This window comes from Leucopleurus acutus (genome assembly GCF_964270905.1).
Source record: "Leucopleurus acutus genome assembly, chromosome: 1".
In the NCBI taxonomy this organism is placed as follows: Eukaryota; Metazoa; Chordata; class Mammalia; order Artiodactyla; family Delphinidae; genus Leucopleurus; species Leucopleurus acutus.
Genome location: NC_139142.1, coordinates 28,211,923 through 28,229,218, shown reverse-complemented (window position 1 = coordinate 28,229,218; position 17,296 = coordinate 28,211,923). Strand labels below are relative to the sequence as shown.

The 17,296-nt window shown below is 38.7% G+C and overlaps 1 protein-coding gene across 6 annotated transcripts in view; it reads left to right on the top strand.

Moving 5' to 3' along the window:
• The window catches only part of ZNF410 (zinc finger protein 410), a 40,434-nt gene that overhangs the window by 6,123 nt on the left and 17,015 nt on the right, over nucleotides 1-17,296 (top strand). For 3 of the 6 annotated variants that reach the window (XM_082841593.1, XM_082841594.1, XM_082841591.1), the window contains exons 2-5: nucleotides 8,222-8,404; nucleotides 9,349-9,484; nucleotides 12,486-12,704; nucleotides 13,949-14,140. In XM_082841593.1, the coding sequence (XP_082697719.1) occupies nucleotides 8,372-8,404; nucleotides 9,349-9,484; nucleotides 12,486-12,704; nucleotides 13,949-14,140 (580 nt within the window). In that variant the 5' untranslated portion in view covers nucleotides 8,222-8,371. Of the gene's footprint in view, nucleotides 1-8,079; nucleotides 8,405-9,348; nucleotides 9,485-12,485; nucleotides 12,705-13,948; nucleotides 14,141-17,296 lie in introns of those variants that run through there. The other 3 variants (XM_082841592.1, XM_082841595.1, XM_082841596.1) reach the window with 3 other exon arrangements.

The following is a 17,296-nucleotide window of genomic DNA, read 5'->3' as shown; positions in this document are numbered from 1 at the left end:
GATGATGTTGAGTGTACTGTATAAAAAGAATACAGTTTATCAAACTTCAGTTCCCAGGATTTATTTGGCTAAAAACAAGAAAGAGAGTTGTTTTCAGGATGGCCATAGAGATTGCTGTTGTCCTAAATCAACTCTGCTGTTGTTACTTATTCCCAGAACTTTTCAGGGCTTCTTGTGTTCTTTGCTTTGGTTCATTGCAAAGGTTTGTGTTGCGTGCATTTTTTTTAACCCTTAGGCTGACTATGGGGTAATATATTCAATAATAGCAGTGGTAGGGTCAGTGGATTTCTAAAAAATATAATATGTGCTAGACCAAGATTGTTCCTTTAAGCAGTCTAATATGCTTTCATGGCCATAGGGAACCATGCACATAGTAAAATTTAGTTGTTGCCAAGGGTAGAGGGAGAAAAGGTCTGAACAGTATACTTAGACCAATCCTTCGGTTTCTGAGATCAGTTAGTTTTGTTATGAACTCTTCATCCGGAGCCAAGATTCCTTATTTATGTTATGATTTGTGGAAAATAGGATTTGATGTGCCTGGCCTTTGTTGCTGATAGTTAAATATCATTATCTCTTTTATTTTTTATGGAGCTAAATTAGTAATTTTTCTATTTAGAAGGAAATAAGAATACAAATTTTGTCTGGGTAAAGATACAAAATAAAAATGAGCAAATATTACTGTCCAATTAAAGGACTTTGGGTGATGTAGGCGACTGCTTGGTATCGCATCTCTAATCTCTTATCTTAATTAATATAAGAAAGCCTGGGAAGAAATTTTGTCTGAGACCCATAATTATCTTGAAAATAGCTTCTCTTTGAGTAAAGCAGTGTCTTTCACTCTAGTGTCATGTAAATTGCATTTGAAGGAAAGACATTGCATTGGACACTCCCCCCCAACCCCATACTGGTACATTATTTTTATCATAAATACTTTAAATATACTCAAACGAAAAGCTAGGTAATCGGGCTTCCCTGGTGGCACAGTGGTTGAGAGTCCACCTGCCGATGCAGGGGACACGGGTTTGTGCCCTGGTCTGGGAGGATCCCACATGCTGCGGAGCGGCTGGGCCTGTGAGCCATGGCCGCTGGGCCTGTGCGTCCGGAGCCTGTGCTCCGCAACGGGAGAGGCCGCAACAGTGAGAGGCCCGTGTACCGCAAAAAAAAAAAAAAGCTAGGTAATCCTTATCCCTCCTGTGTTGAACCCCTATACCTTTTAATCAACTATAAAATCAAAACAAATTTACAAATAATTTAGTACTAGCAATGGTAGGGTCAGTGGAATTTTTTAAAATATATGCTGAAGCAAGGTTGTTTTCTTAAGCAATCTAACATGTTTTGATGGCCATAGGAACCATGTATATAGTACAATTTAGGTTATCAGTTTTATGTCCGTTGTTACCATGGATTTATATCTTTATGAGTAAGTATATAGACGTAAACCATACCAAAACCCAAGAAAATCCAAATTAACATTCATATTATGTTGTAGAGATGTTGTTTTACTGAAATGAAATACTTAATGTTGATCTGAATAGTGGAAAGATTTAGCTTTGGATTCACTATTATATATAATCTGTTTCTATATTTTAACTTTAGTAATAGCAATGTAGAGAATATCATACAAGGTAGTATTTGTGATGTGAAGGCATTGTGAAGCAGTTTATGATAATCAGATCTCATATTCAACCAAAACTGGCCAGAAGTCCTTGAATGCCAATTTCAGTGAGGTATTGTTTGATAACTTTGTAGAGTTAGAGTTGGCTTATTCAGAAGAAGATAAGATTTGTGTTGCAAATAAAAAGATAACACAGAAAGGGAGAAAGTTTGGGCAAATCTTATATCTGGTAAGGGACTCGTATCTAGAATATATAAAGAATTCTTACAACTCAATAGTAAAAAGACAACTCAATTTAAAAATGGGCCAACGATCTGAATAAGCATTTCTCCAAAAAAGATGTACAAATGGCATATAAGCACATGAAAAGGTGCTCAACATCATTAGCCATCAGGTAATGCAACTCAGAACTACAGTGAGTTACCACTTCACACTCACTAGGATGGCTGTAATAAAAAAAGGTGTATTTTAAAAGGAGAGGATAGGGAGAAATTGGATCCCTCATGCACTACTGGTGAGATTGTAAAATGGTGCAGCCACTTTGGAAAATAGCCTGGTAATTCCTCAAGAGGTTAAACACAGTTACTGTATCACCTATCATTTCCACTCCTAGATGTATACCCTAAAGAGTGAAAACATATGTCCACACAAAAATTTGTACATGGGGCTTCCCTGGTGGCGCAGTGGTTAAGAATCCTCCTGCCAGTGCAGGGGACATGGGTTCGAGCCCTGGTCTGGGAAGATCCCACATGCCGCGGAGCATCTAAGCCCGTGAGCCACAACTCCTGAGCCTGCATGCCACAACTACTGAAGCCCGCGTGCCTAGAGCCCGTGCTCCGCAACAAGAGAAGCCACTGCAATGAGAAGCCTGCACACCACAACGAAAGAGTAGCCCCCACTCGCCGCAACTAGAGGAAGCCCGCACACAGCAACAAAGACCCAACACAGCCAAAAATAAATAAATTAATTAATTAAAAAAAATTTGTACATGAATGTTATAGCAGCATTATTCATGATAGCCAAATTGTGAAAACAACCCAAATGACCGTCAACTGATAAATGGACAAATAAAATGTATATCCATGCAATAGAATATTATTTGACAATAAAAGGAAATTAAGTACTGGTACATGCTATAACAAGGATGAACATTGGAAACAGTATGCTACGTGAAAGCAGCCAAACACAAAAGATTACATATATAATTCCATTTATATGAAATGTCCAGAATAGGGAGATCCATAGAGACAAAAAATAGATTAGTGGTTGCCTAGGCTTGGTCAGTGGAAGGTTTGGGAGGAAATGGGGAGTGATTACTAATAGGTTTCTGTTTTGGGGTGAAGAAATTGTTGTAAAATTGATTGTGGTTATGGTCGCATAACTGTGAATATACTAAAAAAATTTAGTTGTACTTTTGAAGTGAGTGACCCGTATGGTATGTGAATTACATCTCAATGAAGCTGTTAATGTAAAAAAATATTTGAATTGTAGTTTTTGAAATCTGTTAAGTGGGTAACTTGAATTGGGAATAGAAAATTTTAATTGTATATTTGCCATCACATTTCCAGCTAACGTACATAGCAAGTTGCTGTGTTAAAGATGAGATCCACCTAATACACTCGATATGGTACTGAGTGCTCCAATACAGATTCTTTTGAGGTCATCCTGCCTATTCTGCTGCATCCTACTCATCTCTCTTTTGTTTATACAGCAAACATACAAACCACAAACTGGGCACCAAAATTGTGTGGTAGAACTCAGTTATAATATGGATACTGATTTGTTCCAGAAAATACATGTGTTAATTTTTTAAAAATTATCATTGAAATGACTAAAATGAAACATCACAGATAACCACGAGCATGAGAAATGGTGATCTAGAGGTATCTATTAAACTGTAAGAGAGGTGGCAGCTCCCTTCTCTAAATTGTTATTACAGATTTGCAAAAATGTCTAAAGTATAGTATATCTGATTTTTTCCCTTGTTTGGTACACATGTTCATATACTAAATTTTTTAAAATTTTCATTAGGTAAGGATATCAGAAATGGAGCCAGTGCCATCAGTTTCTAAGAAAACTAACAAATATAAAGGACAGTAAATAGTTGTCTAGTTTCTTAGAGATTTTACAGTCCTGGAATCTTCAAGTTGGAGGAACCCTAAGGTTAACCTAAGCAGACATTTGGTAATTTCTTGGCTTCTTGAAATGAGCTGGAATTGGGGAAAAGGAATTCTTAATTCTTGAATCCTGATGATTCAAGATCAGACCTAGGGAGATGTAATTACTATTCATGCCAGCCTGCTCTGTGGGTGGGAATGCTGGCTCTGCAGCTTAATAACTTGAGCAAGTAGCTGTACTAAGCCTCGGTTCCTTCCTCTCTGAAAAGAGGGATGGGTAAACTACATTGAGCAGTTACAGTGCTTGAATAAGAAAAACGTATGTGAAAGGAAAAGTCAGGGATTTATGACAGCTTTATGTGGTAAACTTAAAATGAGCCTTTTCATTTACATCTTATACATTTTTTTTATGATGAAAGTGAGGATTTCTGGAAGCTAGCATTGGGGAGAGGTTTAACCAACAGGAGAATAGACATTTATTCACGTACTTCTAAATGCCCTTTTTGTAGAGTAAGCCTTTCTTATTCTAACTTCCCACTCTACCTTGGTATGTATTGAAAACTCCCATCCTGGGTATATTTTACACTGTATGCTTATTTTGTATATAATAGTGCTTCCAATTTAAGCAAAAATTGTGTGAAATAAAGTGGACTTATTTGCCAAAATCCTGAAAGAAAAGCTTTAAGAAAGTAAGAATTTAGAGGATGGGAGGACAAGATGGCAGAGTAGAAGGACCTTGAGCTCACCTCCTCTCATGAGCACAGCAAAATCACAGCTAACTGCTGAACAACCATTGATGAAAAAGACTGGAACCTACCAAAAAGATAATCTACATCCAAAGACATAAAGAAGAAACGACGAGACGGTAGGAGGGGTACACTTGCGATATAATCAAATCCCATACTCCCCAGCTGGGTAACCCACAAACTGGAGAATAGTTATATTGCAGAAGTTCTCCCATGGGAGTGAGCATTCTGAGCCCCATATCGGGTTCCCCAGCCTGCGGGGTCTGATGTCTGGAGGAGGAGCCCTCAGAGCATTTGGCTTTGAGGGCCAGTGGGGCTTAATTACAGGAGCTCCACTCTTGGAGGGTGCACACAAGGTCTTGCACGCAATGGGACCCAGGGCAAAAGCAGTGATGACTTCATAGGAGCCTGGGCCAGACCTACCTGCTGGTCTTGGAGGGTCTCCTGGGGAGGATGGGGGTGGGGGTGAGGGTGGCTTTGGCTCCCCTTGAGGACATTGACACTGGTGACAGAGATACCGGAGAGTATTCATCAGTGTGAACTCTTGCTGGAGGCTGACATCTTGCTTGGGTCATTATCACCAAGACCTAGCCCTACCCAACAGCCTGTAGTGCTGGGATGCCTCAGACCAAACAGCCAACAGGGCAAGAACACAACCCCACCCATCAGCAGACAGGCTGCCTAAAGACTTCCTGATCCCACAGCCACCTCTAGACATGCCCCTTGACTCGGCCTTGCCCACCAGGGGGCCAAGACCCAGCCTCACCCACCAGGGGGCAGACACCAGAAGCAAGAAAACTACAGTCTCACAGCCTGTGGAACTGAGTCTGCAAACACAAGTCAGAATCTACCCTGTGACCAGATGGTCCCTGGCCCTTGCGTGATGAGAGGGGAATGTACTGCTGGGACATCTGGACATCCCCTACAGAGGGCCACTTCTCCAAGGTTGAGAAATGTAACTAACCTACCACATACATAAAAATACAAATAGAAATTCAGACAAAATGAGATGGCAGAGGAATATGTTCTAGACAAAGGAACAAGATAAAACCCCCAAACAACAACTAAGTGAAGTGGAGATAGGCAATCTACTCAAGAAAGAGTTAAGAGTAATGATCATAAAGATGAACCAAGAACTCAGGAAAAGAATGGATGCACAGAGTGAGAAGTTACAAGAAGTTTTTAACAAAGAGTTAGAAAATACAAAGAGTGACCAAACAGTTGAAGAATACAATAACTAAAATGAAAAATACACTGGAAGGAATCAGTAGCAGAATAAATGAGGCAGAAAGGATTGGTGAGCGGGAAGAAAGAATAGTGGAAAGCACTGCCATGGAACAGAATGAAGAAAAAAGAATGAAAAGAAAGGACATTTTAAGAGGCCTCTGGGACATCAAACACACTAACATTTGCATTATAGGGGTCCCAGAAGGAGAAGAGAGAGAGAAAGGGCCTGAGAAAATATTTGAAGAGATAATAGCTGAAAACTTCCCTAATGTGGGAAAGGAAACAGTTACCCAAGTCCAGGAAGTGCAGAGAGTCCCATACAGGATTAACCCAAGGGAAAACATGCTGAGACACATAGTAACCAAATTGACAAAGATTGGACTTCCCTGGTGGCGCAGTGGCTGAGAGTCCGCCTGCCAATGCAGGGGACACGGGTTTGTGCCCCGGTCTGGGAAGAACCTGCATGCCGTGGAGCGGCTGGGCCCATGAGCCATGACCGCTGAGCCTGCGCGTCCGGAGCCTGTGCTCCACAACCGGAGAGGCCACAACAGTGAGAGGCCCGTGTACCGCAAAACAAAAACAAAAACAAATTGACAAAGATTAAAGATAAAGAGAAAATACTAAAAACAACAAGGGCAAAGCAACAAATAACATACAAGGGAACTCCCATAAGGTTATCAGCTGATTTTTCAGCAGAATCTGCAGGCCAGGAGAGAGTGCCACAGTACATTTTAAGTGACAAAAGGGAAAAACCTACAGCCAAGAATCCTCTACCCCGCAAGGCTCTCATTCAGATTTGATGGAGAAATCAAAACCTTTACAGACAAGCAAAAGCTAAAAGGATTCAGCACCATCAAACCAGCTTTACAACAAATGCTAAAGAAACTTCTCTAGGTGGAAAAGAAAAGGCCACAACTAGAAACAAGAAAATTACAAAATGGGAAAGCTCACTGGTAAAGGCAAACATACAGTCAAGATAGGAAATCATCCACACACAAACTAGTAGGGAGGTTAAAAAGCAAAAGTAATAAAATCATCTCCATCCACAAGAGCAGTTGAGAGATACGCAAAACAATTAGATGTAAAATATGATATCAAAACCAGTAATCATGAGAGGAGGAGAGTGAAAATGCAGGATATTTAAAATGCATTTGAAATTAAGAGATCAGCAGCTTAAAACAACTGTGTATATATAGACTACTATACCAAAATTTCATGGTAACCGCAAACCGAAAATCTATAATAGATAAATACCAGCAAACCGAAAATCTATAATAGATAAATACACACAAAAAAGAAAAAGGAATCCAAACACAACACTAAGGATAGTCATCAAGAAAGTAAGAATTTAAAGTAAGGGGGGGGGAAACAGCTTCATGAGTGTCCCGAGGATACTACTTTGAGGAAACACTGTTCAAATTTTGACTGTGTAATTACCTTTTATAAAAAATTGGGAAATTAAGAGAAGAAAAACGTCACACCAGCCTACCACCCACCCAGTACAGTGACTGTCATGGCTGTGTGAATTTCCTTTTACTTTTTCCTGTGCTTATCTTAACTAGTTTTAATAACAAGTGTATAACTTTGTGTTTTGTTTTTGTAATTTAATGTCTTAGCATTTCTGTTGCATTGTTTTCATAACTATTTTTTGTGTGTGTGGTACGCAGGCCTCTCACTGTTGTGGCCTCTCCCGTCGCGGAGCACAGGCTCCGGACGCGCAGGCTCAGCGGCCATGGCTCTCGGGCCTAGCCACTCCACAGCATGTGGGATCTTCCCAGATCGGGGCACGAACCCATGTCCCCTGCATCGGCAGGCAGACTCTCAACCACTGCACCACCAGGGAAGCCCCATAACTGTATTTTTAAGTCATACAATGTCATACTATAATCAACCATTACCTAATTGAATATATATCTATATTTATATGTTGCTTACAGTTATTAGGACAGATGATAAGGTGAAATTCTTTGGGCATATAGCTTTTACCATACTTAAGACCTTTTCTTATTTATTTATTTTTAAATTTATTGAAGTATAGTTGATTTACAGTGTTGTGTTTCTGCTGTACAGCAAAATGATTCAGTTATATCATTACCTATATATGTATGTGTATACATTTTCATATTCTTTTCCATTGTACTTTATGACAGGATATTGAATATAGTTCCCTGTGCTATACAGTAGGACCTTGTTTATCCATTCTATATGTAATAGTTTGCATCTGCTAATCCCAAACTCCCAATCCATTTCTCCCCCACCCCCTTCCCCCTTGGCAACCACAAGTCTGTTCTCTATGTTCTTAGAATAGATTGTTAGAAATTCTACATTAAAGTACAACTTTTTATGGGTTTTGATATCTGTTGGGCTTGTTCTATTTTAAAACAAGTGTTTTGGGCTGAATTTTTTATTTGCTTGCTTGTTGTGATTTTTGGATATGTAAAGAAGTGGCTTTGTTTTTTTAGCTACATTTTCCTACTGCTCTGAATTCTCTCTCTCTTTCTTTTTTCCTTTTTTAGGCTAAATTAATTACCCACCCAGCCCAGCATCTTACAGGAAAAGCATAACACTTCCTAGAGGAGTATGAGCATAACAGGAAGGTGTCATTGACTCTGAATTAAAATTTTAACCTGTCCCCTGAACAGCTACAGGATTTGGAAGCTGAATCAATGTTATCAGATGAGTTAGAATCCAAACCAGAGGTGAGCCCAGGCAACTGGTTTTCTTTTCTTTTGGTGGGCTGTATTCCAGAGTTTATTCTTAGTTCAGGAGTCAGCAAACTTTTTCTGTAATGGTGCCAGGTAATAAATATTTTAGGTTTTGTGGGCCATATGGTTTTGGTTGTAACTACTAGTTTATTATTTTTCTGTTACTAAGTACTTTCTCAAAAATTTAAAAATTCAATTCTTAACCTTTTATGATTTTTTATACTTGTTATTTAAATAAGTGTAAATTATTACATAATTACATAATGACAAAATTTATGTATATGACATATATGTAATATTTACTACCACAAACCATTTTTTATTAATTTTGTATATATCTAAAAGTGTTTTCTTTTTAAATGTGATTAGGGGATTTAAACATTTAAAATTTTTATTCATTTTTCTCATTTTAATTTTAGAACATGTGTGTTGCTTAGTGGAAAGATCACTGAATTTGGAATCATGTTACCTAAGTATGAAGACTGACATTGCTCCTAACTAGTAATGTGACCTTGGACTAGTCATTTAGTGTCTTCAACTTGATTCCTTGTCTTTAAAATACGTGTTTAATCTCACTAAGTTACAGTGGGGATTAAAAGAGCCTATACACAGAAGAGTACTTTATAAAATATAATCAGTACAATGCAGTTGAATTTGTAATAGCCACCATTTAAAAATATAATTATTTTTATCATTTCTCTGTTTTATGGAAGGTGATAGAAGTTAATTATACGATTCAATTTTTATCTAGAACACTTGATAAAAATGAGTTAAAATATTATTTTGTAGTTAGTCTGGTTTTTCTATGAATAAGGTTGAGACTAGTGAGCAATCAAGACTTAATTACATCATTGCCTTTTGGTAAATTCAGAGGTTTAGATCCATTCATAATAACCTGTATTATTTGTTGTCTCCACATCCCCCCCTTTCCCCTTCAGCTGCTGGTACAGTTTGTTCAGAATACGTCCATCCCACTAGGACAGGGGCTAGTAGAATCAGAAGCTAAAGACATTACTTGCTTGTCCCTCCTTCCAGTGACTGAGGCCTCAGAATGCAGTCGGCTAATGTTACCAGGTAAAAATTAAGATCACCAGAGATAAGATAAACAAGTCTTAAGAGCTTAGCCTTCTCTGTGGTACTGGTGGAATGTGATAACTGACTTTATAACTGACTGGTAGAAACTGTAAAAATTAGGATTTGTGGAAAAAAAGCAACCATGGGACTCATAAGTGCATTGTTAGTTTATTTATTTATTTAAAAAAAAATTTTTTTTGGCCATACCATGCAGCTTGTGGGATCTTAGTTCCCTGACCAGGGATTGAACCCGGGCCCTTGGCACTGAGAGTGTGGAGTCCCAACCACTGGACCGCCAGGGAATTCCCTGCATTGGTAGTTTAAGTCATAGGAATGGTTATGAACACCCATAGAGTGAGAGTGAGAAGAAAAGGAGGCCAAGGCAGAACTGCATGGAACTCCCTATTCAAGGTATGGGGTGAGGCAGGAGAGCCTGTGAAGGAGGGAAGAAAGAAAGGCTAGAGCAATAGGGGGAATACTGGCATAGAGTGCAGGCATGGAACCCAAGGGAATAGTCAAGTGTGACAAATGCTTCTAAGAGGCCCCGTGAGACAGGGACTGTCCCAATGAGATAGGGTCAGTGAGGTCATTGTTGACCTAGGCAGGACCTGCTCCTTGGAGAGGGAGTGGAAAGCCAGGCTGCAGTGGGTTGAGGTATCAGTGCAAGTTGAGGAAGTAACTATACTTTCTAAAGGCTGTCTTGCTATGGGAAGGAAAAAGAGAAGGACATAAAGTACATTAAAGAGTTCTTTTTTAAGATCTGAAATATTAGAGGGTGGTTTTATACTAAGAGGAAGGAGCCCATTAGAGAAGCTGCAAACACAAAGAGTAGATAATTGGTGAGGAGGCTCCAGGAGAGGTAGAAGGAAGTAGAATGCTGAGCATGGGTAGTGAGATTAGCTTTGGATGAGAAGAAGGAGATCCTATCACTTGACTATTAGGAAGGAAAACATTGTTTTTGGATGCAATGGATTCTTTATTTTCTAGAAATTGAAATATTTAAAATTTGGAATATTAATGTTAAATCAGGGGAGGGTCACCTATTGGTGACAACTTATTTGTTATAAAGTCTTCTGGTTACTATCCTCTAGTGGTGTTCTTTTTTGAGTTTTGAAGTGACTTAAGGGCAGATATATTCAACCAACCAGTGTTGATTTAAGATTTCTCTATCTAGCTCCTGTCTTTCCCACATCGTTGATCTCTCAAGTCCCATTTTTCTACTGGTGTGTTGGGAGTGTTTCCAAATCCATGGATTTTCAATATGTGAAAATTTCCATGTGCTAATAAAATTTGATCTTCATTTGGCTTTTTTTCCTGAATTTTCTCTCCCAATTTTAATTTATTGAATAAATATTTTGACAATAATAGAGGAAATGAAAACAGGAACAAAAGCATCCATCTTCTTTTCTACATTACCTTCTTTTAGTTTTAATTTTGATTTAAAATATTTTAGACAACCAGTTATAGATAATAGTAAATGAAAACCCATGTACTCACTTCCCAGCTCATGAAACGTAGTGTTACAAACACAAATGTATCTTGTACATACCTCCCTAATCTCATTCCCCTTCCTCCCAAATATGTGTGAATCATTCCATGCATGACCTACATGTTTTCTTTTTAGCTGGGATATGTGATAGACACAGAAAAGCACAAAACTATATGGATGTACCTTTTGAAGAATTATTATAAAGGAGATAGCACCACCCAATCAAGAAGTAGAACATTGCCAGCTTCCAGGCCCTCCATGGGTTCCTTCATGATAAAAGCAACCTCTGTTCTTCCATAGGTCACCACTGCCCTCAATTTTTTGAAAATTTGTTCTTTGTTTTCCAAGTTTAATCACCCAAGTCTAATTTTAGCTGATTTTGGACTTTAAATGAGTGGAATCATATGAGTGTATCTTGTTGTACCTTTTATGTTTGTGCGATTCATCCTTGTGTGTAGCTCTGGTTTGTCTGGTTTCATTGCTATATAGTATTCTGTTATATGAGTGTACCACAACTTCTTTTTCCATGCCACAGCTCATGAATATGTAGTTATTTTCCAGTGTTGTATTATGACAAACAGTGCTGCTATGAACTTTAAGAACAGTTTTTTTGTGGTAAAATGTATGTAAAATTTACTGTTTTAACCAGTTAAATTTACCATTTAACCAGTTGTGTGGCATTAAATTCATTCACTTTGTTGTACAACTTCATTAGGCTTTGGAATGGCATTGCTGTCCCTAGGCTTCCACTATATTTCTATAACATTACCTGTTATCTCCTTGAAAGAAGAAAATAATGTAACCTGCCTTCTATAAAGATGAATGAAACCCCTGAAAACATCGGTTGCTTTAGCACTTTTGGCAGTTCTTCATTATATTGCAACTAAAACCTTTGGAAATTCATCCCCTCCCTTAGAATAAAGTTCTAGAAGCAAGTCTTCTGAATTATCTCTTTACATCTGGTGTAAACCCAGAACCATAATGAAACATACTCATGATTCTATACAATTTCAGTTATATCCCAGGCTGTGATTTTTCCCCTAATGACTCACCCGAACTGTCACATACATGTTATAAAAATTAGAGAGAGGTATCTTTTCCCAAGAAAAATAGTTTAAAATTTAGATCCTGTTCTTGAGTTTGTATTCATTGTGTAACTATATTTTTCAAGGGAAATATACTGATTTGGGGCCTCAAAAGGACAAAGGTCTATAATGTCCAAATGTGGATGGTTCGTATTAGTTACCACTGACCATCAGAGGAGTCTGCCCCTCACATTTTGGTTGACACCCTTTAGCTGCCTTTCACTCTCTCTTCTTTTCTGAGGCAGATTTTGTATTTATAAAATGAAAATGCTGTCTGCTCCTGTAAGGGTGTTAGATACTAAGGGATGTTACAAGGGTGTTAGGTACCACTAAGGAATGTTACAAGGGAGTTAGGTACCATATATCAAAATGGTGAACTCCTTGGAGATAGGTGCTACATAAAGCTGTGGTATTTTCCCTTTACTAGATGATACTCCAAATCATACTAACTCCTCCAAGGAGGTTCCTTCCTCGGCTGTGTTGAGAAGCCTTCAGGTGAATGTGGGTCCAGACGGAGAAGAGACGAGGGCTCAGACCGTACAGAAGTCTCCGGAGTTTTTGTCCACTCCAGAGTCTCCTAGCTTGTTGCAAGATCTACAGCCAAGTGATAGCACTTCTTTTATTCTTCTTAACCTAACAAGAGCAGGTATTCTTTACCCTTTTCTGACTTCTGCTCATGCTTAAGAAAAAAAACTGGGGAGCAGGGAATAGTTAACTTAGTCATATTTAAAGTGGAAAGAAACTATTCTTTAATTATTTTGGAGAATTGGTGTCGTTTGGTGATCAGTTGGGTATGTAGAGGGAGAAGGCAGACTCTAAGATGACTCAAAAATTTTTTGTTTGGGAAATTAAGTGGTGTCATTCACCAAGATAGTGCACACAGGAAGAGTAGGGCTGCGGGAGAATGATTAGTTCCAATTTGTGCCTGCTGATATTGAGATTTCACAGGGACATTTAGGAGGAGGTGTCCTTTAGAGAGTTAGAAACAGGAATCCAGAGTTCTAGAGAGGTCTGTTGTGAAATAAGTAGTTTTAGTGCTTATCAGCATTCAGGAAGTGTATGAAACAATGAGCACGGATTCTTTGATTCAGGAGTAGTCTGGAGCATAAACAGAAAAGAAGGCAAATCTGGGACCCTGAAAAAAAATTTTAAGAGGGTAACAGAAGAATGGGAAGCAGCTTCTAGAGAGAGGGATCTCAAGAAAACAAAATGAGAATGATGTGGGGGGAGCCAAGGAAGGAAACGTTTTAAAGAAGAAAAGGTACAGAATCATGCCAAATACCACATACTGGGCCAGTGAGATGAGGACTGCGAAGTGTATGTCTGGCAAACTCAGCAAGAGCAATTGTTATTGAGGTAGTAGAGGTGGAGCTTAGGGTTAAAGAGAGAGGGAATGGACAGCAGGTGAGAAAGTAGATACACAAGTTAGAAGTTAAGAAACTTCAAGAAACATGACTTTGAAGGAACAGGTGAGAAGGTGATATTTAGAGACATAGTTGGGATTTTCTATTCTTTAAAAAAAAGGATGGGAGAGACTTGAGCTTGGACAGATTGAAAGGCTGAAAGGGAAGCTGTAAGGTGGCCACTAAGGAGGAATGGGTTGAAGTTGGGAGAGGAGAAAACTAAAAGATAGGATTGGGATCCTAGAGGTGAGGGTTAGCCTGGTTGCTAGGAAAGACCGTTCTGCCTCTGAAACAGGAGTAGGTAAGATAAAGACCAGCCTGTCAGCTGGGAGTGGAAAGGTGATAACCTAATCTTGTATGAGAACAGAAGCTTGAGGTGAGAGGTGAAAGTGTGGAATAGCTGATCAGGACACAGAGTTTCTGAGCCAGGGCCAATCAAAGGATTACTTGTTGGCTAACTTTCATATATCCTCTTTGTTTCTTCCAGGTCTGGGCTCTTCAGCCGAACACTTAGTATTTGTACAAGATGAGGCAGAGGATTCAGGGAATGATTTCCTCTCCAGTGAGAGCACAGACAGTAGCATTCCATGGTTCCTCCGGGTTCAGGAGTTGGCCCATGACAGTTTGATTGCTGCTACTCGTGCACAACTGGCAAAGAATGCGAAAACCAGCAGCAATGGTGAGACCCCTGTGGTGTTTTCCTTTCCAGTATTCTGTGCAGAGATTTTGGTAATACAGTGGCTATATTTATACTTTTTTTTTTTAATTTAATTTATTTTTTGCCTGCATTTTTTGCATATAATCCAAATTACTTTATTGGTAAGAGCAGAAGGCTAGAAATACATAAATTGTTTTTCTTATTTTCTGAAAAATAACTCAGCCATGCCAGATTCATGTGCAGAATCAACTGAACTAGCATTCTCAATTGTCAGCTTTAAATAGTATACTAAACCCCTTTTAAAGGAAGAAATTTTTTCGCACATCTTGGTGTTATCTTGAATTGTTTTTATTGTGATGGTCCTTATACTTAGACCTTTTACACCGTTATGAAATTAAGACAGTTTTATCAATTAATAGAAATAAAACTATAAAACCAATAAAAATAAAATTAATTTTAAGGCAGTGTGGCAGATGATAATGTTTTGCTGAAACTAAATTGCTGCTCATGGCGATTTAGCAATTAGCAGCTACCATAGTGCTGCTTTTTGGGGGGTTGGGGGTGGGCAGGGCAGGGCAGGGAGGGTGGAACCAATTCACCAGAAGACCTAAATATCCAAATAGGGTATAGTATGGTTTCTTTTGAGTTCAGCATGCCTGTACTATTTACTCTGTGCCACTTTTTTTCTATCCAGTAATTTTCAAAGTGTGATCCCTGGATCATCAGCATCACCAGTAATTTAGAAATGCAAATTATCAGGTCTCATCTTACTGAATCAGAAACTTGGAAGTTTTTAGTAAGCCCTCATTGTGGTTATGATGCATGTTAAAGCTTGGGGACCATCGCTCTATTCACACCACTCCTAAACCACTGCAAGACCTTTGCTTGTGTAGCATGCCATAATATTTTTTGTTTTAGGTCTGTCTCTGTATTTTCTCATTAACCTGTGACAATTAAGGTAATACAAAAAATTATTGAGATAAGGTATATACTGTCATTACCACAAACATACTGTCACTTCCATCTAAGTTGAAATACAGAAATATTTTAATTTTGTGTGTGATGCTGTATATCAGGAGTCAGCAAAGGGCCAATAACCACCTGTTTTGTAAATAAAGTTATATTGGAACACAGGCATGTCCTTTAATTACTAATTGTCTATGGCTGATACTGTGGCAAAGTTGAGTAGTTGTGACAGAGACCATATGGCCCTCAAAGCCAAAAATATCTGCTGTTTGGCCCTTTACAGGAAAAGTTTACTGACCTGCTCTATACAGTACTACTTTCTCTGGAAATTATATCCCAAATGCAAAGACCTTGCCCACATAACTGTAGGATCTTTAACGTGTTTACAGTGTTATTCAACATGTACCATATAAGGTGTTGAGTTTGTCTCTCTTGCTCTCTCTTTTCTTGGGGGGGTGAGGGAGGGGGAAACCATTTCATCAGATGACCTCTAAATATCCAGAACTGTCATTGGCTGAGGTCATTTTAAGCTAATCTGTCTTCTGCAAACAGTGCTTTGTTTTCAAAAACAAAGTAATTTAGGGAGCACTTTGAGAAATTTTATGACTCAAAATACAAGACAGCTCACTCTTTTCTGAAGGAATTTTTCCCCCTGTTGTATGATTATATCAATGTTCTCATTGTATTGATATCTACAAAATTGAATGCATGAAGCCCCAACTGTCACCAGTTTATACTTTTTTTTTTTTAATTTAATTTATTTTTTGCCTGCATTGGGTCTTGGTTGCTGTGCGCATGCTTTCTCTAGTTGCGGCGAGTGGGGGCTACTCTTCGTTGCGGTGCGCGGGCTTCTTATTGCGGTGGCTTCTCTTGTTGCAGAGCATGGACTCTAGGCACACGGGCTTCAGTAGTTGCAGCACATGGGCTCAGTAGTTGCAGCACATGGGCTCAGTAGTTGCGGCATGCGGGTCCTAGAGCGCAGGCTCAGTAGTTGTGGCACACGGGCTTAGTTGTTCTGTGGCATGTGGGATCTTCCCAGACCAGGACTCGAACCCGTGTCCCCCACACTGGCAGGCATATTCTTAACCACTGCGCCACCAGGGAAGTCCTGTCACTGGTTTAAATCTCTGGATTAGCATGGGTTTCTACAGACCTTTCATTAGAAATTAATTAGCTGGAGCTCTAGAGTTAGTGGGAAATTTTCCTTACAGTATATGCACTTCTGTGCTGTTTAAAATTTACCCATGTTTCAGTTAAACAAACAAAAAAACTATGTGGGACAATATTTAAAAAGAACAAGTTAATTAATATTAACTAGCAAAAGGCATCTTAGGTTCTGCTCTGACCTTGGAGCAATTAGTTTTATGATTAGCATTTGGTGAAGTACAGCAAGGAGAATGTAGGGCAGGAAGAAAGTAAGGTTAATAGATGGGACAGAAACTGCCTTTGATCAACTGTCAGGTTCCCGGGAGTGTGATATGTATAACATATTATCCTACTCTTGGCTCTTGAGAGGGAAATTTGGAAATATGAATCTTATTCCTAAGGTGTATGTAGTGGAAAGATAAACTCCATATGTTTATAACAGAATTAAGTGGTTGTGAATGTTTTTCTCCATTGATGTCCAACTATGAATTGAAGAAAACGAAGGAAAGGGTGCACCACCTGCTAATCTGGAATTTATTTAAAGATTTAGTTAACTGATTTCGTTTAAATTTAAGAAAGTCACTGCACCATATGCTCCTCTCCTCCCCTCCTTTTATTCTATTGAACAAAAAACTTGAGCAGTATTATCTCTAACTTTTAAAAATGTGGTAAGAAATTTGAAAATGAGCTGAGTTTTTGCATTCTTAGATATTTTGTAACTAAGGAGGGGTGGTACAGGAAATTAGAAGGTGATTCTTATTCTCTAAAATGATAGAAACAGCCAAATTGACTTCAGAAGATAGAAATCTAAGAATGGCCATCTACAAAAGAAATTACTACTGTAAGTTCACAGCTAAGCCAGACTGGCGGCTTCTCCTTAAAATACAAGTTTTTATTACCTAGAGCTTTAAGTCATCTTCTGTAGGACCCCACTCCTGGTGTTGACATACCTGCTTCCTTACCAATCTGTAATGCAAAATAGGTTGAACTCTGCTTTTTGATATGAAACCATTTTGGATATTTCTTACATTTGCCAAAGAGGCCTAGTCTTGTGGCTTTTTGTAG